This window comes from Gossypium hirsutum, chromosome D08 (assembly GCF_007990345.1).
Source record: "Gossypium hirsutum isolate 1008001.06 chromosome D08, Gossypium_hirsutum_v2.1, whole genome shotgun sequence".
NCBI lineage: Eukaryota > Viridiplantae > Streptophyta > Magnoliopsida > Malvales > Malvaceae > Gossypium > Gossypium hirsutum.
Window position 1 is genome coordinate 47,897,731 of NC_053444.1, and position 22,903 is coordinate 47,920,633.

The window sequence follows — 22,903 nt, forward strand, 5'->3', positions numbered from 1 at the left end:
ATTACGAGGTCAATGGCCGTTCCCGGTAAAGAGGACTTTTGCTAGGCATTTTTGGGGAAGCTGCCGAATAAGTTTTAAGGTGGTCAGATAGATATGAAGTGATTGGAAAATAATTTGAAAGAACTTCTTAAGAACGCGACCGACGTCATCAAAAAACAATCCCCTCGAGCATTCATCCTGAGGTTAATTAGGGGCATTATAATGTCTGATAAATCTCAAAATTTGGTACGCATAATATGGCTACTACACTTAGCGACTTCAAAGAATGCATACGACTGAGTTAGGGATCAACTGTGTTAGCCATGTTGTACCGAGAGTTGTATAGAGCGACGAAACCAAATAAGATGTCAATCAGTGGTTGTCTGCTTCTACTGCAGTTATGAGCATGGTGGCGGCTACCATTTCTACATCCTCGAATGAATGACCCTTATACATTCTCATTAATGACAAAGTAAAATTTATTTGACAATAACATGTAGTTAATATAGTAAATGTTGTTTATTTATTATATGTTTGAATTAACATATTGCTTAAATAAGTGGAACCATAAGGTTATGTAGGACTACCAAAGCAACTCGAAGATATCTGGCTATTTATAGATCAACGCTCGGAAGCCGGTGTTAGTTATTGGTTTTTTCAAACTTATAATAATTAAATAATGATTTGAAATTTAAAATTTTGTACATAACAAAATTTATAATTGTGAATTACAGTTTAAATAGATGTCATACGCCAATCCGGATATCATAGAATGTGTTCTGCCTGAAATTTTGGCCATTTAGAGTATGTGGGATATCAAAGTGTCATTGATAGTTTACACGACGGGTGGAGGCAAAAAATTTCGCCGCCACCGCAAGACATGAAAGTTTTGCACAAGCTTTATCTATGAGGGAAGACCGACGAAAATTGGCGAGATTACCATAAGGAGTACATCAACGTTTCAGATCGTAGAATGAAAATATTATCCATTTGTGAACCCTTTTTCTCAATGGACATGGCAACCTACTTAAAGTACATGCCTTGGTTCAAAACTACCGGCAAGCTATATCTACTGTCAATAGAGGCGAGGAGTTGACAATTTTTGTAACACCCCTTACCCGAGACCGTTGCCGGAATCGAGCACGAAGCGTTACCTAACTTAACTTACTAAATCGGAGCATAAAAATTTTCTTTTAAAATTAATTTACTCACGTTCAAATCAATATGTCCCTAAAAAGGATCATCAAGACCCTAAAACATGCAATTAAATGGTTCGGGTCCAAACCGGGAATATTTAAAATTTTTCAAATACTTAAACAAATTAAAAATAATTTATTTCATTGTTCACAATAAAACTGTCCAACTGCACAGCAGTCACTAAATTAATTATAACTCGAGTTACGAAACTCAAAATTTAAATCCGTAAATTTTCCCTAAAACTAGACTCATATATCTTATTATCATCAAATTTTCAGAATTTTTGGGTTGGTCAATTAGTACAGTTTATTAGTTAAAATCTCCCATGTTTTACAGTTTGACAGTTCTGACCTCTCATCACTAAAAATTAATTATCTCATGGTAAAGATTTCATATGGTGCTTCTGCTTGTTTCTACTGAAAATACACTCACCAAAGAATCAAGACATATAAATTATAACTCATAATTCTTTCAGTACAATTTTTAATAATTTTCTAAATTCAGAATAGAGGATTCCAAAATCATTCTGACCCTATCTCACTAAAATTCAAATATCTCATAATATAAAATTCATTTACCTATACCGTTTCTTTCATATGAAAATAGACTCGATAAAATTTAATTCTATACCTCATTCACTCTCTAATTCCATTTCTAATATCCTCGGCAAATTTTTCAAAATCACATCACTGCTGTTGTCCAAAAAAAAACTATTCCATTGCAAATTTTTTTACTCTTTCATAATTTCTTTGTATTAACTAGCATTTAGGCATACATAACACTAAACATATTCTTAATTAGCCATCTTAATAGCTAATCATTATCAAATAACTTTACTTCCCTATTTCAACCTTTTCCGAAACACAATCCAAACAATTAACCACGTTTTTTAATCAAGCATATGAAACCATACATATCAAAATAAACAAGCCATTTTTGCATGGCTCATTATATATATATACATCTTTCAAAATATATTCCAAAAAGTAGTATAGACTATACATGCCATAAGTTTAAGTTTAACTTTTATAGATACCGATAACGGACGATAGCGTGATTGATTTCGTTGACGATCCCCGATCCCGCAACTAACTTCCAAAATCTATAAAACCGAGGCAAACACATATGCACGGTAAGCTATCAAAGCTTAGTAAGTCATAAGCAAATAAACAATTCAATGTTATTAATAGTTCAAAATCACATAATCGAATTATTCAATTCATATTCACATATATATAAGCATTAAAATAAAAACATAATTGTGATATCACATGCCCTTACCATTTGGCCAAATATAGTCTTTAATACACACACACATACTTTCATTTGCATCATCTAATTTGTATCACAAATGAAATAACCAACTTACCTTGATATCATATATTATTTAACTATTACATACTTGTAATATCATGTACTTATATGTCACATTCATCATTCATTGGATCCACACAATTTTTGCTAAATAATTTGTCGAAGCTATAATGACGTTGCACAATTAGTGCTCTCTCTTATTTAACCAAATTGATCTTGGTATCGCACACTTAGTGCCCGTTATTCGACATCGTCATTTTTGTTTCGCACACTTAGTGTCCGTTATTCAACATCGTCATTTTAATTTCGCACACTTAGTGCCATTCGTATAGCCATAGCTATTCCATACTCGCACACTCAGTGCTAAATATCGGTAAATCACATCCACGTCTATTTCTGTTACCCGAACTTAAACACATTCAGCTATATATATATATTTGCATGTTTTCATTTCAGCATATATATAACTAATATTTATTTAGAATTTATATCATCTATTTGTTTATAAACTTACTTCAGACAACGATAAACCGGAACGGAACGATTAATCGACGACTTTTGGTTTCCCCCGATCCAAGTTCGATTTCTTTAATTCTTAATCTAAACATATTCAAATTAAACTCATTCAAACATAATTTCATTCAATTCAGTCAAAAACGCATAAATAAGTAAATTTCACTTTTGCCCTTGACATTTCACATTTTTCACAATTTAGTCCCTATTTCACAAAATACAAAATATTCCAAATTTGACCACATTATAGCTTGGCCGAATATTCCCTAGACTCATATAAGTCCATACATGTCATTTATTTCACATATTTATCACCTATTTTATAACATTTACAAAAAGGTCCTTTTAGGTGTTTTCATGATAACACCTTTCACAAAAGTTGTTTATTTAACAACTAAGACTCATTTTCTTCCATAAAAATGCAGCAACCAACATAAAGGCTCACATGGCAAAACCCTAGACTTCCAACCATTTTGCAAAATAGTCCTCTCATTATCTAGCTCAAGCTACAAGGGTTCCAAAAGTACAAAAATTATCAAAGAATGGTCATCAAAACACTTACTTGTAAGGAGAAAAGCTTGCTGAAATTTTTGAACTCTCAAACCCCTATTTTGCTGCTAATTTTTGGTGGTGAAGGTGGAGAAGAAAAGATGATATCATTCTTTTCTTTATATTATGATAAAAAATCAATTTAGTCACCAAATTTTTACCTAACTAATTGACCAAATCTTTTCTTTGTCCCTATGGCCGGCCACCACCCTAAACAAGGCCTAATTGCACATTAGGGACCTCCAATTAATATTCTATAGCTTTTAGACACCTTTAGCTTGTAAAATAGAACTTTTACACTTTATGCGATTTAGTCTTTTTATCAAATTAAGCACACAAACAGTAAAATTAAATCACGAAATTTTCATACATATTAATTCACAAATTATAAACACAGAAAATAATATTTAAAAAATTTTCTGACTCAAATTTGTGGTTTCAAAACCACTATTTCGATTAGGATCGAAATCGGGCTGTTACAATTTTATCCGAAGAGGGCACAAAGACCGCCCCAACTTCGTAGGTCCAGAGCAAGTGCCGTAACAAGTTCGCCCCCGAATCTAAACCAACAAATGCCACTAAGGCTTGCACCATATCCCGATTAGTTCCTTTCAAATATTTGTCCCTTTCACTAACCCCATGTTTTATTCACAAGTACCACATTTTGCACCACATTATACATTATCATAGCACTTTGCATCTACACCTCCTGCAAGTAAGTATTTCAAGGTACCTCCACCCCCAGCATATTACGCCCCGATGTCAATGTCAATGTCGACACATGTACCGACCTAATGGCGACACCAATGCTAGTATCAATGCCGATGTATTCGAGTTTTACAACATCGTATAATTATTTGTCGATAATGTCACAAACAACCATCGCGTCGTTGTTTTATCAATGTGGGCCATCGTCATAATCACCTTCTTATAGAATGGATGACACATGATGATAGGCTAGGATGGCATTACACTCAAGCACAAAGGAAGGCGATGAAGATGAAGATGAAAACGAGGGTGGAGATAAAGATAAAAATGATGATTGAGATAAAGATGTGTACAAGAGTTGATGTGAAAATGAAAAATATGAAGACGATGATCATAATTAAGAAGAGGAGTCGGCACCACAACTTATACGCAAAAATCCTACCTACAACCGTCAGCCATCGTCCTGTGGCACACATTTAGGTCAATGATGTTGATGATGTATTTTTCATTTACTTTTTGTGATGTAAATATAAATGATATCAATAAAAAATGATCAATTTTTTTTATATTTCTGTTGCAATTCATATTTATCTTTTTTAAATTCTAATGTAAATCGTACACATTTTTCTATTTATAATATTTCATATAAAATATGTAACTTTAAATAGGCACCTTTATCTAATTAATGATTAATTAAGGCATAGGAACTAGATAGCAAAAATGGAAAAAGTTCAATTGCTAGAGAAATTATAATTGGTACTTGAAGTAATGCTTAAAGTAACAATTTTACAACTATATAAATGTTAGTTGACAGTGACAAAGACAAATGAAATACAAAAAAAAATGAACGAACATATTTTGTACAAAAAAAAAGCATTGTAATCAATTTTTCTACAAAACAATATGTTAGTGACATTGAGGCCTCAATGTATCCCTCAATACGAAACATGTTGCATTCGTATGCCTTGGGTTTCTACAGTACTCGCATAACCTCTATTGATTATCCCTCTCCCGAACATCCATATTGGTACGTATACAAGTAAAAGTTGGACGACCTTTCGGGATGCAACACAAGCTCATGTTTGGGGCCAACTCAAATGGAGAGTTGGACATTAGTGGTCGCATACTCTCATCTAAGGCATGTGGAAATTCAGATCTCCAAACATTGTGCATGTGTTCCACTCTATACACATCATTAATATAATACATGTCTCAATTCGTGCATTCGCACATATGGCAATTACACGTGTGTATGAGAATCAAAGTGCATGAAATCTCTTATAATCATAAACCCCTTCTGGTAGATCAACACGGTATGATGCCCTGACATGTCTTAGTCGAGCCTAGCATATTCCATGACCCAAAATCTCAAGTTTAAATGCGAGTAACACACTATATACATAGTGTTTGCTCTCTCTACATTTTGTCTAATTTCTTTCATGACATCTTCCTGCCAAATGTGACCACCTACTATCTGTCCAACATATATCGCAACCCGCTTTAAAAATAAGGCTACCAGTCGAAAGTATGTTTCTTTGACAATCGATGTTATCGACAAATGACGTGTCTTATTCAGTACTGAATTAATGCATTCCACTTAGTTCGTCGTTATGTACTCATACTGTAGACCCTGCCATACGATTGTGTCCACCGTTCGAAGGTATGTTGGTGAGGTAGTTTGTACTGACGCTATTGATGGCGCACAAGTTATCCAACATTTCATGGAAACGGTGTTGGACGAGCTCGTACCCTGTCGAGAAAAGTATTCCCATGAATGCAAACAATGAACGAACTATGATGGTGAAAATAGTGGTAGCTACATACCCGTATTAATGCATTGATCTCATTCATTTGTCGAAGGTCATTTTGTATGGTAATTGGAGCTGACATATCATACACAATACTTATGGTGTGTGCGATCCCAAAAGCTTCCATGTCATTAATAGTGACTAAGATTCTGATACTCTTGCCAGATATGACACATATGTTGAGCTACGGACAAACACGATGGCACAATTGGCTAAGACAAACTCAGTTTCACCATAGGTAGAATTATGTCAGATATCATGTCGAAGTTTATCCTTGGATGATCCTGACTTACACGTGCAAAGCACGAGTTAAAGTTATGTTATTGGCAAAAACGAATACCCTGGTCAAGTCACATTATGTCAGAAAATCGAGTGATTGCATCGCGCAGCTACTACAACACAAGTGTGTGGACCAGAATACTTCTTTATTGTCCACAAACTCGTCTTCTTCTGAAAAGATGGCATGGTTTTTCATTTGCACCTCCTATCGCACATTGTACACTTTTCCTCAAATTTTTCCGAATGAAATTTTGTGACATGATAGTTCACGTAATTCTTGGAACTGTACTACTTCAGTGCAACAAGAAAATCATCTTTGCTGGGATACTTCACTCCAATTTCTAATACTCGAACATTTGACGATAAGCTTGCATGACCAGGTGTTCTATGTAGGAGCTACTGGAACACTAAACCACCCTCGGCGGAGAGGTTTATATTGGTCATGTACGGCAGAGGTTCATATGCCCTGCATTATGGATTAGGATCCAAAGCATTTTCTGAACTGTCATCATTAGAATCGCAAGGTTCTGGCTCAGTTAGAACCTGTACTGGTTCAAAAAAAAAGTGTCACTTTTGAACCATCCGGATCGGACTACCAAATTAGATTGAGGTCTGATTATGATTCTTCAATAACATCTGCTGCCCATTCTTCCTCGACTGCATCTTCTTCTTTAGTCGCATCTTCATTTTCATTTTCAACCAAAGGGTTTGATGTACCATCGTCAGACCCGATCGTAGAGAGTAAGTCATCAGTTCTTCTATACCCCATGTTACGGTCTACATCTGCACTGAATTGCCAACCGGTGTAAATTGATGGCCCCCTTCTATAAGTGCTTCTACTCCAAGACATCGAACCACCAAAGTTGAAATCTAATGCACTGACTGAGTGTTAAGCTCGAGTGTCAAGGTTTGGGTTACGCTCATACCCCAACTAATAATGGTCGTCGAAGTTGAAATTGGTGTCTGAAACCGAAGAATGTCTACCCATTGATGCTTCGATTACATTATAATAGGAGCTTTGTAACAAACTAGTAAACTGACCGCACAACCGTGTAGTAAAACTTTCTACTTCTTCTTTGGTTCCCGTATTAGCCGCAATAATGGTCAAATATGGACAAGCTCTATCATCCTCGATAAAATCAAAATATAACTCCTGATATGGTCGCCTCCAGCTCGAGGTCGCCTATCACATCAAATAACTCATACTTAAAGGGATCAATTGATGTCAGATATCTACATTGCAAGATCAAAATTCTTCTCCGACTTAAACCCCCAACATTACTCCTTATTCTAGTTAGTAGCTTATGTAATAGAATGGTACGGTTGAAAGCCAATTCCATAGATTGGGCTCCTACAAATACGACCCCAACGTCCGTATTGCAAATTTGACTGTTATAGTAAATGACGGATTGCACTCGTCGACTTATTTCAATTTAAAAAGAATTAGATATTTAGAATAAAAAACTTCAAATGGTTATCCAAAGAAACGTAGACGACACTCGTAGTACAACTCTTCAATATTTGATATGAATTTGCTATGTGACTAAGTTTTGAATACTTCGACAGTTTAATAGCAAAAAAGAACAATGAGAGAGGGAAAGCGTGCTTCAAAATGTGTTTCAAAATACGCCCTTTCATCGAATGATAATTTTTACTCAACTAATTTTATTAGACACGTACTTCAAAATGTGTATGTCAAAGGGTCTTCAGTACTTCAAAACGTGTTTAAAATATTACCTGGGATTCCAGGGTTAGGGCACTTTTAGCAGACTTTTAGTGGAAATGGTAAGAAAGCTTGTCCAACTGGGTGAGCTTTCTTACCATTTCCATATCAAGTCTGCCAAAAATGCCATGACCTCGAGAATCTCGGGTAAGATTTAAAGCACGTTTTTTAGATATTCGATGAAAATGTCTCCCTCGCGACGCGTTTTCAACTACGAGTTTTTTTCTTTCCAATCTCACCCTTCTCCGTGCCTCTAAAGGAGGGCTCTCCCTCCGTAATCCATCCTTAAACCCATCATCTCTCCCGGCCTCCATTCCTCCACTTTACAATATTTCTCTCTGTCGGTTTTCTTTCCTGTTTCAGTATTAAAAAATTTCGTCACTAATAAAATTTCCAATTTTAGGTATTCTTGAGTTTTCGTGATGCAATATCGCTTCGAGACACACGCATTTCATATATCCTACGAGATGAGACCATTACCTCAAAAACATATCATGTGAAAATCGAGTTTCGGGGTGATTTTGCTTTATACGGTCACGGGTGGAAGCCTATGTAGAGGTTTCGATCGATGGCCATTAAGAGGTCATAAATTGAAGTATAACGGGAGAGTTAGTTGACGGTCGTTATGCGGACACGAGCTCAAACTTTTCAGATACCCGAAAATGTTGCCTTATAAATACTATACAGAAGTTTGAGGGTATAATTATAAGAAAAAACTGTGGGACTTCCCGCAATAATCGGCATAATTTTTTTCTTCATTCTCATGATACCAGTATCTTTAGCCTTTTTTCAAATCTGAAGGCCGGCACTTCCGTGGATGTAGGAGGACTCCGAGACGGATAGTGGTTGTTGTGATGCAGTAAAGGTGATATTCCTTTCGAGATGACAATGATTATCGTTATTAAACAATCAATTAATAACTACAACAGTTGCCGCACTGACCAGAGTTTGAACTCTACTGTGCCGAAACATTTGCTCTCCGCATGAGAGCCCTCTTGTGTCCATATCGGTGTTAGCCTTCAAATAAGAATGAAAGGTTAAATATACCGACTACATGGAAATAGAGAAAAAAATTACGTTGATTACACTAGAAAGCCATTCGTTTTTCCTTATGATTATGACCTCAATCTTATGTATGGTTTATATAAGACATCATTTGCGGGTATCCAAAAAGCTTGAACTCGTGATTGCATAACGACTGTCAATTGACCCCCAGTTATACTCGAACCCGTGACCACATCAATGCTGTCACTGAGACCTCTACTTAGACTTCGATCGTGACTATATCAATTACAATCACCTCGAAACTTGACTTCCATAAGATGGGTCTCTGAGGTAATAGTCCTATCCTGGCATGACATATGAAATGTATGTGTTCTGAGACGCGTTATCGCATCTTTGACCCCTCAAATCTAACCAAAAACACTAATTTCTAACCAAAACACTAAACCCTAATTTTTAACCAAAAAACCCTAAACCTAATCATAAAAAATAAAAAAAAATGTCGATGAGAGAGTGTATGAAAGCACACCCAACTGGACGCGCTTCCACACATAATGTAAAATCAATTTATTTCCCTAAATTTCGAAAAAAAGGGCCTAATATGTTAAGTAAAAAAAAGACATTTTAGGCTAATTTAAACAGACTTACTTAGCTCTTCAATTTTATAAAAAAAATTATTTTAGCCATCTATTTAATTTTTGTTGTCTTTTTTAGCTTTTAACTTGTATTGTTTATTAAATCACCTAAAATAAATAAAAAATTTAATATATATTGACGTGACATCTACATGACAATCTACGTACATATCATGTTAACAATTAATATTTTAAAAAACATATAATTTTTAAGAAAATTTTTTAAATTAAAAAAAAATGGACTAACGTGACATCTCATCTATTTTAAGGTAATTGATAAGTAGGTCAAAGAGGCATAAGTTAATTCGTAGTGTTGTTTTATAAATAAAGAATAAAAAATTCGTAATTAATCAATGTCAAGTGATGTTACTATGATGGCCAAGATTCGGTGTGTCCAGTCCAGTAAATTGACACGACAATAGAGTTGACATATTTTAATTCTGCACAAAATAGCTTATAGGGGCAAGATCCTCTGCTTCAACACTAAAAACATTCTAAACCATTACTGAGATCTGGATTATTTGGGCTAAAAACTCAGTGGTTTTCTTTCTTTATTGGAGGATGTAATTCAAGTTATTTATTGACCTTTCCGTTCGGGCTAGAAAGCAAGCCCACCTATTTTGTATATTGAGCCCACTTTGTTCAAAAGCTTTGAAAGAATTTCACAAAAAAAATAAAAGCCAGTGGGCGAAGTAAGCATTTCGCTTTTGCTTGCTTGCTTGCTGGGTGGGCGGAAAAAACAAACACTACGCTGATAAGATAACCTTCTCTTTGTACACCCAAACTTCCACCAACCGCCACCATAATAACCTCTACAATTTCTTCAGTTGCACTTCTCAAGCTAGGCCGGTAAAACCCCAGATTTCTCCTCCAATTCTTTCTTTATTTTCTTCTCTGTCAAAAGAAAACTGACCCATCTTTTTTTTTAGTTGCATTTCGAGATGGGTCTAGCATTTTAGCATGTTATCCACTTCTAGGGTTTAGGGTTTATTTCTTCAGTTTTTTTTATGTGTTAAAAAAAAAAACAATTTTATGCAGTTTTCTGTGATGGGTACTCCTTTGCCTCGTGAATGGCTCGGCCTTCAACAATTCCCCGCTGCTACACAAACGAAATTGTTCGAGTTGTTGGGAAAATTGAAGCAAGAGGTTTTTATAAACCCCCTTTTTTTTAATCCCTTTTTCATTTACGTGGACTTAAATAACATGTTCAGTAATGATTATTTGTTATTGTTGTGAAAAAAAAAATTATAGAATGTCAACACTTTGACTATCGTTGTTATGGGCAAAGGCGGTGTAGGGAAGTCTTCCACTATCAATTCTCTCATTGGAGAGCAAGTTGTTCGAGTTACTGCTTTCCAGGTAAGTATTGCTTTTATATGTTCGTTTGGATTGCTGTGTGGATTCTTGTTTGCTGTTTTAGATTTCACAAGTTTCATCGTCATTGTTTTTTGCTTGTTTTGCAGTCCGAGGGGCTGAGACCCGTGATGGTTTCACGCTCATGGGCTGGGTTTACATTGAATGTAATTGATACGCCTGGACTCGTGGAGGCTGGATATGTCAATCACCAAGCTCTTGAGTTGATCAAAGGGTAAGTACTTGAATTGAGCAATCAAAGTTTAGCATCTTATTTGTTAGTTGATGGATTTAGCTTATTGAGTAATTCTCGGTATCTGCTAGGGATATTTTCTTGTTAGAACTTAGTTTTACCACATGGCATGGTTATTTTGGTTAAGAACATAATGTTTTAAATATAATGCAGGTTTCTTTTGAATAAGACCATAGATGTTCTACTTTATGTTGACCGCCTAGATGTATATAGAGTGGACAACTTGGATAAGCAGATCATTAGGGCTATCACCAACAGTTTTGGAAAAGAAATTTGGCGGAAAAGTTTGCTTGTACTCACTCATGCACAGCTTTGTCCACCAGATGGACTGAATTATGATGTGTTTTCCTCTAAAAGATCAGAGGGTGTGCTAAAGGCTATTCGTATGGGAGCTCGGATTAGGAAAATGGATCTTGAGGTATGTATTCTCTTTCAAGTTTATTTATGCGGGAGACATGTTGGCTTGCCTGAATAATGGCGTTGAACAGGTTAACATGGACAAGGAAGCTTTTATTTGTTGTCATAAAAATTGCTTGATGTGCTGACTAAAATTTTTTCACTCATAATTTGCTGAAGTAGAGTTAAATGATTCCACGCAGTGGAGGAGAAATTGGTATTTTCTAGTTATGAGAGAGCAGAAGATCTATGGATTTGTTATCTGCTCCTAGGATCTTCCTTTAATCTAAGGATATGCTCATTCGCAAACAACCACAATTTCTCATTGATTTAGATTGTAGAAGCTGTTAAGCTATTTTGGATTCTGACTCTAACAGTTTGTTCTGCTTCTGATTGCTGACACTTCCTGTAGAAACAATTTATTTGCCACTAACAGATAACCTTCTCCACTTCTCTCTCATGCATCTTTGTAATGCAAGAGAGCTAATTTTTAAGTGGGTTTTTCTTATAATTTGGATTTTGATGCTAACTGTAAACCATCAGTAAGCTACCCTCTGTCAAATATCCCAATAGCATAGGATTCTTTCGTCACTGTTCTGAATAATTTGAGTGAGTTTAAATTAGGGGGAGAAATATTTTGAGGTGCATGTGTACATATATTTATATGCTTCCAAATTCTATTTTAGACGCAGAAAAGGTGGACAGGTTGACAGGAAGAAAAACTTATCTGTCATGTTAACATTGCCTACTGTGCTGATTGTGCATGTTTTTGTTATTTTTGAGTTGTGAAAGTCGTATTATGTTATTGGTTCCACAAACAGTGGAAATGATACATGTTAGTTATGGGAGACAGAGTAATTGTGTCTGGTTTCAATATTTGCCTTAAATATATATAATTCCCGTCACAGCAGTTTTGCCTTTAAAATCAATGGTTTCTTGTTGGTGGGAAATAATCAGTTAGGAGATGTTAATTAACCTGGAACTCACATTTTTAGAATGAGGCTCATCAGAGATTTCACTTGATGTTAGTGAATGCTGCATGTGGAAAATCTTGCTTCAGACAGTAGGGAAAGTCTCAAGGAAACTAAAAAAAAGGAAAAATAAAATAAAATTCAGGCTGTTTATAATCAGACTGAATTGTCCGAGAAGGATTGTTAGCTTGTAAATTTATTTTAATTAATTACTATTTATTTTCTGATGATATGCTTAGAGTACTGTGACTACTTTGTCAGGTATTATTTCCTTGGTTTTGATGCTTGTAGGATTCTGTCATTCCTGTTGTTCTGGTTGAAAACACTGGGAGATGTAATAAAAATGACATAGACGAAAAGGTTTGATCTTTTCTTATCTTTTTCCATCGACTGCTCTCAATTGGTTACCCTTCATATTCATAAGTGCCTTCAAATATATACACACACATATATTATTGTTTCAATGCAGATTCTTCCCAATGGAGAAGCTTGGGTTCCAAACTTGGTAAAAGCCATCACAGGTGTTGCAACAAATAAGAGTCGAGCAATTGTAGTTAGCAAGAAGTTGGTTGATGGGTCTGACGCAAACGACAAGGGAAAATTATGGATACCTGTTATTCTTGGGGTTCAGGTAAAGTTTCCAGTGGTCATTGGTTTCTCTTTGGGCTGAACTGGGACAAATAAATATTTCCTAACACATGTTTTTGTGTTCTTTGTTGTTGTTCTAGTGGTTGGTTCTCAAATGGATTCAAGGAGCAATAAAGAAGGATATTGCAACTGGCAGTGGACCTCTATGAATGGGATATCTGGCAAGTTCCAAGTTTCTATTTGAGTCTGGTTAGAGATTCATTATCATATTAGCTTTTGCTTTACTCTCAAGGTTTATTCTTCTTAAACTCAAGTTCATTTTGGTTTGTTGAGTATGCGTATGCTTTGGCAGACATTATCGGTATGGAATGTTGTTTAGTTGTTTGTAGGATTAGAACTTAGTTTCTGCCGATTCTTCTGGTTTTTGTTTTCTTGAACTACCTACCTACCTACCTACCTACCTATATATATATTGATGTTTTCATGCAGAGACTGCAATAGCCCCTTCTTGCTCAAGTTCTCCTTTTTCCTTTTAAATTTTTTGAGGGTTTTTCTTGTCTAATTAACAATTTTTTTAAAAAAATAAAAGAAAATAAAAATACTAAGATTTAATCGTACAGTAAAAAAGCTAAATTACCTATGGAGGAATATTCCTGCCAATAAAACAATTAGCTAAAAACACAAAATGCTTGGTTTCCATGGCCACGTGCAACAGGAAATGTTCCTTTTTTAGGGTGCGTATCTGCAAAAACATGCAAATCATTCATAGAAACGAAAACATGCAACCAAGATGTTAATCCTAACAGATGGTATGACAAGAATATCACACGTAACGAAGAAAATAATGGGGATCAACTAGCAAGTATAATATATTTTTAAAAAACAAATCGAACTTGTTCTATCAGTGAACACGATGAGGTACATTGAAATTGGCAGTAGAAGTCACCTTCTTCTCAATACCATATGCTATAATATTAGTTCATCTTTTTTTTTTTTTGCTCTACACTCCCTATGTGCGAGGTAGAGTTTCAAGTTTAGTCATTCAATCATCCTTTAAGTGGATTATTATATATATACACATTTTACACTTGGTTTTTAACTAATGTAGGATCTAAGCTTTTCTTTTCCTCAACAAGTATTCACAAGTAATTTATTTTAAACATCAATTTCTCATTCATCACTCAACCATTTTGAGCATATGATATACCGTTCTAAAGGTCTCATGGAGTAGAATATAAAATTAGAATTTTATAATTCAACTCTCCACCTTTACCAATTAAGAATATGCCTCAAAGTTCCCATAAATTACAATTTTTCCAACAATTCACCACATGGATGAAAATTGATAGTTTTATCGAAAAAACATTGACTCGATGTGGTGATAGAACCTACGATCGACAGTTGCATAGGATAGGTAGGTATGCACCCTTGAACCTTCCATTGCGAAAGTATATTTACTTTACTAGCTGACCAGTAGACGTGATGTCCATGAATTGTTCTAACATTTGTGTAAACAATGATATACCTCATACAACTACCTCCCTAACAAGGTTTTAGTTCTCATGGGTATGTTCATATAGCCGTGAACATCTCCTGGTTCTACTAGAGTTTGAGAGAACTATGCCCCAATAGTCTCCTCGAAGCGACCCCACTTCACTTTCACATAGGTGACTTATGTTGTTTGGCTCATCGAAACACACAATGGTCATTAAAAGCTTTGCTTAACCTATCACATTTTTAGTCACTGTTTACATCATAGGAACGGACTTGGGATAAGAACCCTCATAGTGACCTCATAAGGTCTATGCAATTAGGTTGTCCCTTTGAACCTAGATCTTGGGATCTCCAGTCAACTAGGTAGGGTTTTCCTTCATATAGCGCATTTAATTTCCATGGGCTTTAGTCTCATTCCTTCTAATGTTTTATCAACCTCATCTCGATTTAAGCCATTAGTTAGCAATTTCATAATGTTATCTTTTGATTTTACAAAATCAATAGAGATAACTCCGTTTGAGATCAGTTGTCTAACGATATTGTGTTGACGATGCATATGTCTCGACTTACCATTATACGACGTTAGCAAGACACCCCCCACACTTTCAAGTGGTTGTAGGATGATTTTCTACCTTTCTATAACTCATATGGTGTCTTGTCCCTTTTCTTGTGGGGCACCTCAGTTAAAAGGTAATTAACTCATAGAAAAACTCTCCCCACATTTCTGTGATAATTTAGAGCTTCCTAGCAATGCATTTATCTTTTCCTTTAGAATTTGATTTTCTGTTCGGCTACTCCATTTGATTGAGGAGAGTATGATAGTGTTATTTCATGAATAATGTTAGGTTGTGTACAATATTCAAATGATTCAACATATTCACCACCACAATCACTTCTCACCATCTTAATCTTTTTATTAAGTTGGTTTTCAACTTCTTACTTATAGAGAATAAATTTCTCTATAGCTTTGTCTTTGCTTTTAAGCAAATATACATAATAATGAAGGTAATAAAATATTTATTCACTCCTCTCGTTTGAACAAACTTTAGGTAACAAACACTGCTATGTATTAGATCAAGTGGTTTTTGACCTTATTAATTTTGCCTCAACATATGTTTCACATTTATAATTATTGTGAAACGAAGGAATGTGTTCTAAGTTAATTAATATACGTAAAGTATCATAATTAACATGTCCGAGCATGCTATGCCATAAATTAAATGACTTAAGCATATAAACATAAAAAGAAACAACATTTTTATTCATAGTTTTGCTTTTACAGAGATTGCATTTAGTATAATACATATCCCCTTCCCACAAACATTCCCTCTTTAGAAAGAAACATTCTTATTCGTAGTTCTTGCGTATGTTAGGCACATAAGTCCATATTGAACACTTCCTTAGAAATTTCTTCCACAACATTGGCCTCGTTAGCTCTAACTTTCTTTGGGATCTTATAGTCTGATGACTTGTGCCCCATTTTGTTGCAATTGAAGCATTTTATTTGAATTTTTTTCTTTTTGTACATGTCGCATTTTGGTCCCAGTTTAAATTCATTTTGAGGTTGTTTTCCCTTCTTAAAGTCCTTCTTGAAGTCCTTCTTGACTTCTACGACGTTTTCCCTAGTACCATTGTCATTTGTTGCTTTGTTGAATCTCTTTTTTGTACCTCTATTGTCTTTTTTCAATCCGAAGCCTGACAATTAAATCTTCCACTGACATTTCCTTTCTTTTGTGCTTTAGGTAATTCTTGAAGTTATTCCAAGCAAGAGGCAGCTTCTCAATAATGGCTGCCACTTGAAAGGATTCACTTATCACCATCTCTTCAGCAAGAATTCCATGAATGATCAGTTGAAGCTCCTACACTTGATTCACAACTAATTTATAATCAATCATTACAAAATTTAAGAATTTAGCAACTAAAAATTTTTTAGCTCCAGCATCTTCGGCTTTGTGTTTATGGTCCAATGATGTCCATAATTCATTAGCAACACTATACACTTTGTACAGTGCATCTGAAAATCCATTCTAGATGTAGTTTTGGCATAGGAAATCAGAATGTTTCCAAGATTCAACAAAAGTGACAGCGATAACTTCATCTACCTCGCCCTTTTTAGCAGTAGAAGGGTCATCTTTCAAAAATTTGGCCAAGTCCAACATGGTCAAATAAAACAACATTTTTTGTTGCCAAGTATTAAAATTCTGTCCCGAGAATTTTGCAAGTTTCTCGTTGTGGCTTATAGCAGCTGCCACCGGCAACACTGAGTTTTGGATCGAAGATTGCATTTGAAGTAAAGTTTCAGATTGCGAATTGATTGAATTGGTGGGAGTTTCCATTTTCTGTTAAGAAACAAAACCAAAATTAGAAAAATTATCAACTTTTGTTAGACGGTAGGAACCTAATAAAATCCGAAACAAAAGTTTATACGGTTTAATAAAAAATACAATAAAATAATACACCAGGTAGGTAACCTTAAAAGAGAGGTAGTGCACTCGACACACTTAAATACCAAGTCTTTGAAAGAACCAATTCTAGACATGCATTCTCATATTGTCTTTTTAATTCACCGTTGATAAATTTCCTTTTTCTTTGATGTCACAATTTTGAAGCTATAATTTAAGCTTTCACAATTTAAAGCCACAATTAAGGCCACCATAAATAGAAAAATTTCCCTTCGATTTGTTAAACGACAGAATTGAAATTCTGAAACAAAATCAAAATCAAGTCTGTTGAACGGTAAGATTAAATCCTGAAACAAAATTATTTAATTAAATCAAAATAAAATCTGTTAAACAACGGAAATAAATCCCGAAATAGAATTATTTGATTAAGTCTTCGTTTGGAAACAAATCAAGATCGAATAAAATCTGTTAAGTGACAGAAATAGATCCCAAAACATATTTTATTCAATTTTAATTTCTCATTTGGCAACAAAAAAATGGAATAAAATTTGTTGAACGGGGGGAATAAATCCCGAAACAGATTTTATTTTAATTTTAATACTTGTTTGGAAATAAAATCAAAGATGAAATAAAATTTGTTAAACGACGGGAATAAATCCCGGAATTCTTTCTTTCTTTCGCTTTGGTGTCTCGTTCGTCTTGGATTAGAGAATTGCAAAATAATATAAAATCTGTCTTAAGATTACTAAACAAAATACGTTAGCGAACAAAAAAATATAAATATAAATATAAATATAAATAAATATTTATATATATAAAATAAAATAAGTTGAATAATTTATATTTAGATTATTGGATATGTAAAACCAATAAATAACATAACAAAAACCAGAAATCAAAAATAAGAAACGAGTTTTACTAGATGTTGAGGCCTGTATTACACAGTTTTCTTAAGAGATATTCGGCCACTCCTACGGTACTTGAAGAAGCGTTGGTTGAATGTCTTCCAGGATACAAAAACACGTTGATTGAAGCAGTAACACCTTTGTAGTGATCAATGAACAAACGATGCATTTTTCTATCACCGAAACATTGGACAATATGGAGAGGGAAAGAGAGGAATTTTGGAGAGAAAATAATCTCGGTGTGAGAGAATGAGGATATATGTCCTTTTAAATCATATTTTATATATATCTACTGAAAAAATAAATTTTGTGTTGGGCTAAAATATTTACAGGCCCATTTTGGGCCCAACCAGTTTAGACATTTTGCATCGCTCACGTAGTATGGGTGCACCCCAACCCCCAATGAGTTTGGATCTGCACCCCCTTGCACTAGGCAGAGTTTCAAGCTTAGTCATTCAATCACCCTTCAAGTGGATTATCATATATATAAACATCTTACACTTGGTGTTAAATGTGATATTTAAACTTTTTTTCCCTCAACAAACATTCAGCAGTAGTTTACTTTAAACACCAATTTCTCATTCATCACTTAACCATTTTGAGTATATAATATACCAACTTAAATGTATCATGGAGTAGAATATGAAACTATAATTTTATGAACTCTCTACCTATACCAATTGAGAATATGCCTGAAAGTTCCCATAAATTATAATTTTTCCAACATAATGTTATATCGATGAGGCCCATTGAAATTGGCAGTAGAAGTCACCTTCTTCTCAATACTATATGCTACAATATTATTTCATCTTTTTTTTTGTTCTTTTTTTTGTAAATGTAACATTTTTGTTTCTCTTTTTAGCTTAATGATAATAAATGTGAAAAGAAATTTAGACTATTAAGATGGCATCAAAGGAGAAAATGGCGGAGAGACGATTTAATCGGGATCTAATATTGTATGAATTAAGATGATAAATTTGAATTCCTTAAACAATGTTGGTGCCCTCAGGTGGTGTTGTTGGATGAAACTGGAATCCTGGTGGATAATGACTTTGACTTCTGGAAATATTTATAGTCACAGGACCTCATTCTCGTGACCTCTGGCTACCGATCTAATGTACTTCACCATGGAAATGATCTATAGAGTAAAGTTAGGTCGTCGGATATATTTCCCGGCTAAACCTACTCACATATAACTTGTACTTCACGCATGATGCAACCAATAAACACAAATTCAAAACTCAAAATTTGGAAAAAGCTGCTAACTGCTATCAAAAGAGTTGTTAATTAATTCGCTTCAGCACTAAATGCAACTTATATGGTCGGATCAAAATTTACTACTGCATTCATTGCATGCCCTACCATTTCAGAACGAGGCCAATGATGGAAGATGAGGTTGAGCTATTTTTATTTATTTATTTAAAGAAAACAATACTTGGTCAAGCTTAATGTTAACCTAATGGATAAAAATCGCTGTATTTATATTAATTGCTTTGAAAATTGACAGACAAATACAGTAAACTTTTATGGGGATCAGCCAAAACAACCTCTAGGAATATCCCCGTTTCATATTATGACAAAAGAAAAAAAATCAAATTTAGTAATGGTATGCTTTTGTTTGTTTCCTTCTTAAAGCTTGATAGGAAACTCTAAACCCAATAAGGAGAACCTCCTTAAGAACTGCTAGCTCCCCCCCAGAAAAAAGTGCAGGAAAAAAGAAACCCAATAACGGCACAAGCTTCTTCGGTTGTTTACAACAACAAGAGGAAACTTTGGGTGCCGCTTCCTTTACACGGTTTTGTTGTTGCAGTGGCAGTGGCAGTGCTTTTGCTTTGTTTTGCACCCATTAACGTTTCGGCCGCCGCGAGACAACAATCTCCGCCGCTTCAGCTATTGCAGAAGCTGAGGTTCGGTCGGACCGGGGAGTTTAAGATACTACAAGTGGCGGACATGCACTATGCTGATGGTAAAACAACGCCGTGTTTGAATGTGTTGCCTAGTCAGGTTCATGGTTGCTCTGATCTCAACACTAGTGCGTTTATCCAGCGCATGATCCAAGCTGGGAAACCAAATTTAATCGTTTTCACAGGTAATCCAATACAAACCTTTTACGGTCACTCGTCGTAGGAAAAAAAAAATTATTATGTGATGAAACTATGAAAAATTTAATCTTTCATCTGCTTGAGTGGTACAGTGTTGATTTTATCTATCTGGTAACCTTATTGGCCAAAACCCTGAGCTCTATTAATAGGGTGATCTTTTATTTTGTTAGGGGATAACATCTTTGGATTCGAAGCCAAAGATTCAGCCAAATCATTAAATGCAGCATTTGCCCCTGCAATTGCTGCAGGGATTCCATGGGCTGCTGTATTGGGGAACCATGACCAGCAAGGCACCTTATCTAGGGAAGGGGTTATGAAACACATAGTGGGGTTGAAGCATACGCTGTCTCAATTCAATCCATCTGAAGCACATATCATAGATGGTTTTGGCAACTATAACCTGGAGGTGGGTGGGGTTGAAGGCTCTGGTTTTGCAAACAAATCAGTCCTCAACCTCTACTTCCTTGACAGTGGCGATTACTCCACGGTTCCTTCTATCCCTGGCTATGGCTGGATTAAACCCTCTCAACAGCTATGGTTTCAACGCACCTCTGCAAAACTTCAGGTAAGAACCTCACCTGAACTGTCAATGGATGCCATCTTCGCACCTAATAATAAACCATTTTTGTTTGTATCTCAGAGCGCCTACATGAGGCCAGCATGGCTAAAAAATCATTTGCGCCAGGGCTTGTGTATTTTCACATCCCACTGCCTGAATTTGCTAGTTTCGATGCGTCTAACTTCACCGGGGTGAGACAAGAAGGGATTAGTTCGGCTTCTATAAACTCAGGCTTCTTCACAACAATGGTAGAAGCAGGCGATGTGAAGGCTGTTTTTACAGGCCACGATCACCTCAACGACTTTTGTGGTCAAATGACTGGAATACAATTGTGTTACGCTGGTGGTTTTGGGTATCACGCATATGGGAAAGTTGGGTGGTCAAGGAGAGCCAGGGTGGTGGTGGCATCCTTAGAGAAGACAGATGAAGGAGGTTGGGGGGCAGTGAAATCGATTAAGACATGGAAGCGCCTTGATGATGGGCATCTCACAGCCATTGATGAGCAGGTCCTGTGGAGTAAGAACTTAATTCCTAAAGTTTGATTTTGCCATCTACTTGGAGGTGGAGGGTTTTAAATCTTTTAGTAGTACTGCATGTAAACATCTCTAAAGATGTGCAAGAGTTGTTGAAGTTCTATTGTCTATGCATGGTGCACAACATTTTACTGATATATTTAATTAAAAATATACCAAAATAAAATTTTAAACTAAACGTGCAATATATATTCTAAAATAAGATCAAGGAAATAAATTTAATAAGTTATTATTTAATAAACATGTTTATTTTGTATGGATTGTTGATGAACTATCAAAGTATATATAATTTTCAAAATTTTAATCATTCTAGTCATCCAATAAAATTCTATAAATATAAAGGACTAATTCATGAGATGTCCCTAGACTATTGCTTAAATTCTAAATTGGTCTTATGCTTAAAACAATTCATTACGTTAGTTTAGGTGTTTAAATGCTAGCTTAAGGTTGCGTTTGGGATTGCTTCTTAAATCTTAAGAGCACTGCAGAGGTAATCCTAAATAAGTTGTGTTTGGGATGCAGAAGCACTTTAAAGAAATGCCAAATGGAAAAGCTGGTGATAAGCTCAATGGCTTTTGGGTTTTAGGGTTTGAAATGTGAAAATTTCATTTAACTAAATTTCTTATTATGTACCCAACTACAAAGTGTGGTTAAGAAATATAACCTGAATACATTATTTTTATAATATTTAAATTACATAAATGTATGGATTTAATAATAATTGTTCCAATATTACTAATATCTAATATGATTTATATACTTAAATTAGATTAAATAAATATAATTTAAATTAACTAATTTAATAGTGGTTGTTATTATCGAATTAACAGCACTTGTTATTACATGAATTTTTACTTTTCAATATCATGTTTAGTATGAAAAATTTAACTTTCAACCACAATTTTTAACTGTAATGCCAAACACTAAAAATTAATAAATTACACTTTTTTGTAGCATTTTCTTATAATACTTTTTCAAATGCAGCTTTTCAAAAGACTTTTGCAGTACAATAACAAAGCCAAATAGATCCTAAATTTAACATTAAACATATTTAAAACACGTGAATTAAATTATATATATATATATATATATGCTTTTCACATGATAACTTAGACTTGACTTTTTTTAAAAAAAATCTCTACTAAATTTAAATGATAGTCTATTCTTTTTTATTATGTTAGATACAAGTTGTGAATGCAATAAATATGTTTTAAAGATTTGATATACATGTTCAAATATACTCCACATTAAAGACTATGAGAATTTAATTCTTATTTGGGACAAAATAAAATAATTGAAAAGTCCTTTAAACCAAACATCAAAGTATCTCTAAGAGTAAAAATGATGAGTGTTACACTTCCTATGGTGGAGCCCATGGTGGGTGCCAATAGTCCGGGATCTAACAGTGGTGTTGGTAAGGCTACGAAAAAAGTACGCACCAGGCTGGATCTATAGTTAGGGTCAGTTCTTCATTACTTTTGAAAAGTGCTTTTGAAAAGTGCAGTGGAAAAGTGCTTTTGAAAAGTTTGGTTTACAATTTGAGTATTTAACATTGTTGTCAAAAAGTGCTTTTGAGAAATAAAATGTCTATTTTAGACATGTTATTATCAAGTAACAAATATACATTTAAATAATATTTA

General features: G+C 34.7%; 2 protein-coding genes and 1 long non-coding RNA gene across 3 annotated transcripts; 2 read left to right on the forward strand and 1 right to left on the reverse strand.

Annotated features, from left to right (window-relative positions):
- Nucleotides 1-2,008: 2,008 nt before the first annotated feature.
- Nucleotides 2,009-3,630, reverse strand: LOC121219818 (uncharacterized). The gene is made up of 2 exons (XR_005916759.1): nucleotides 3,566-3,630; nucleotides 2,009-2,278 (listed from the first exon to the last, which is right to left on the reverse strand). It is a non-coding gene; the product is annotated as an uncharacterized lncRNA (long non-coding RNA).
- A 6,729-nt stretch (nucleotides 3,631-10,359) lies between these two features.
- Nucleotides 10,360-13,756, forward strand: LOC107910505 (translocase of chloroplast 33, chloroplastic). Its single transcript, XM_041098239.1, has 8 exons — nucleotides 10,360-10,556; nucleotides 10,746-10,853; nucleotides 10,959-11,066; nucleotides 11,171-11,295; nucleotides 11,467-11,731; nucleotides 12,972-13,040; nucleotides 13,150-13,311; nucleotides 13,409-13,756. The coding sequence occupies exons 2-8, from the start codon at nucleotides 10,755-10,757 to the stop codon at nucleotides 13,475-13,477; spliced, it is 897 nt and encodes a 298-aa protein (XP_040954173.1). The 5' UTR covers nucleotides 10,360-10,556; nucleotides 10,746-10,754; the 3' UTR covers nucleotides 13,478-13,756.
- Nucleotides 13,757-19,749: 5,993 nt separating this feature from the next.
- LOC107910496 (probable inactive purple acid phosphatase 29) lies at nucleotides 19,750-21,398 on the forward strand. Its single transcript, XM_016838352.2, has 3 exons — nucleotides 19,750-20,158; nucleotides 20,342-20,736; nucleotides 20,814-21,398. The coding sequence occupies exons 1-3, from the start codon at nucleotides 20,020-20,022 to the stop codon at nucleotides 21,270-21,272; spliced, it is 993 nt and encodes a 330-aa protein (XP_016693841.1). The 5' UTR covers nucleotides 19,750-20,019; the 3' UTR covers nucleotides 21,273-21,398.
- Nucleotides 21,399-22,903: the final 1,505 nt, after the last annotated feature.

Coding starts and splice junctions, on each gene's coding strand:
- LOC107910505 (XM_041098239.1), top strand. CDS start 10,755: ATGGGTACTCCTTTGCCTCGTGAATGGCTCGGCCTTCAACAATTCCCC. Junction 11,732..12,971: donor TTAGGAAAATGGATCTTGAG/GTATGTATTCTC, acceptor TGATGCTTGTAG/GATTCTGTCATTCCTGTTGT. Junction 13,041..13,149: donor AAAATGACATAGACGAAAAG/GTTTGATCTTTT, acceptor GTTTCAATGCAG/ATTCTTCCCAATGGAGAAGC.
- LOC107910496 (XM_016838352.2), top strand. CDS start 20,020: ATGCACTATGCTGATGGTAAAACAACGCCGTGTTTGAATGTGTTGCCT. Junction 20,159..20,341: donor AAATTTAATCGTTTTCACAG/GTAATCCAATAC, acceptor TTATTTTGTTAG/GGGATAACATCTTTGGATTC. Junction 20,737..20,813: donor GCACCTCTGCAAAACTTCAG/GTAAGAACCTCA, acceptor TGTATCTCAGAG/CGCCTACATGAGGCCAGCAT.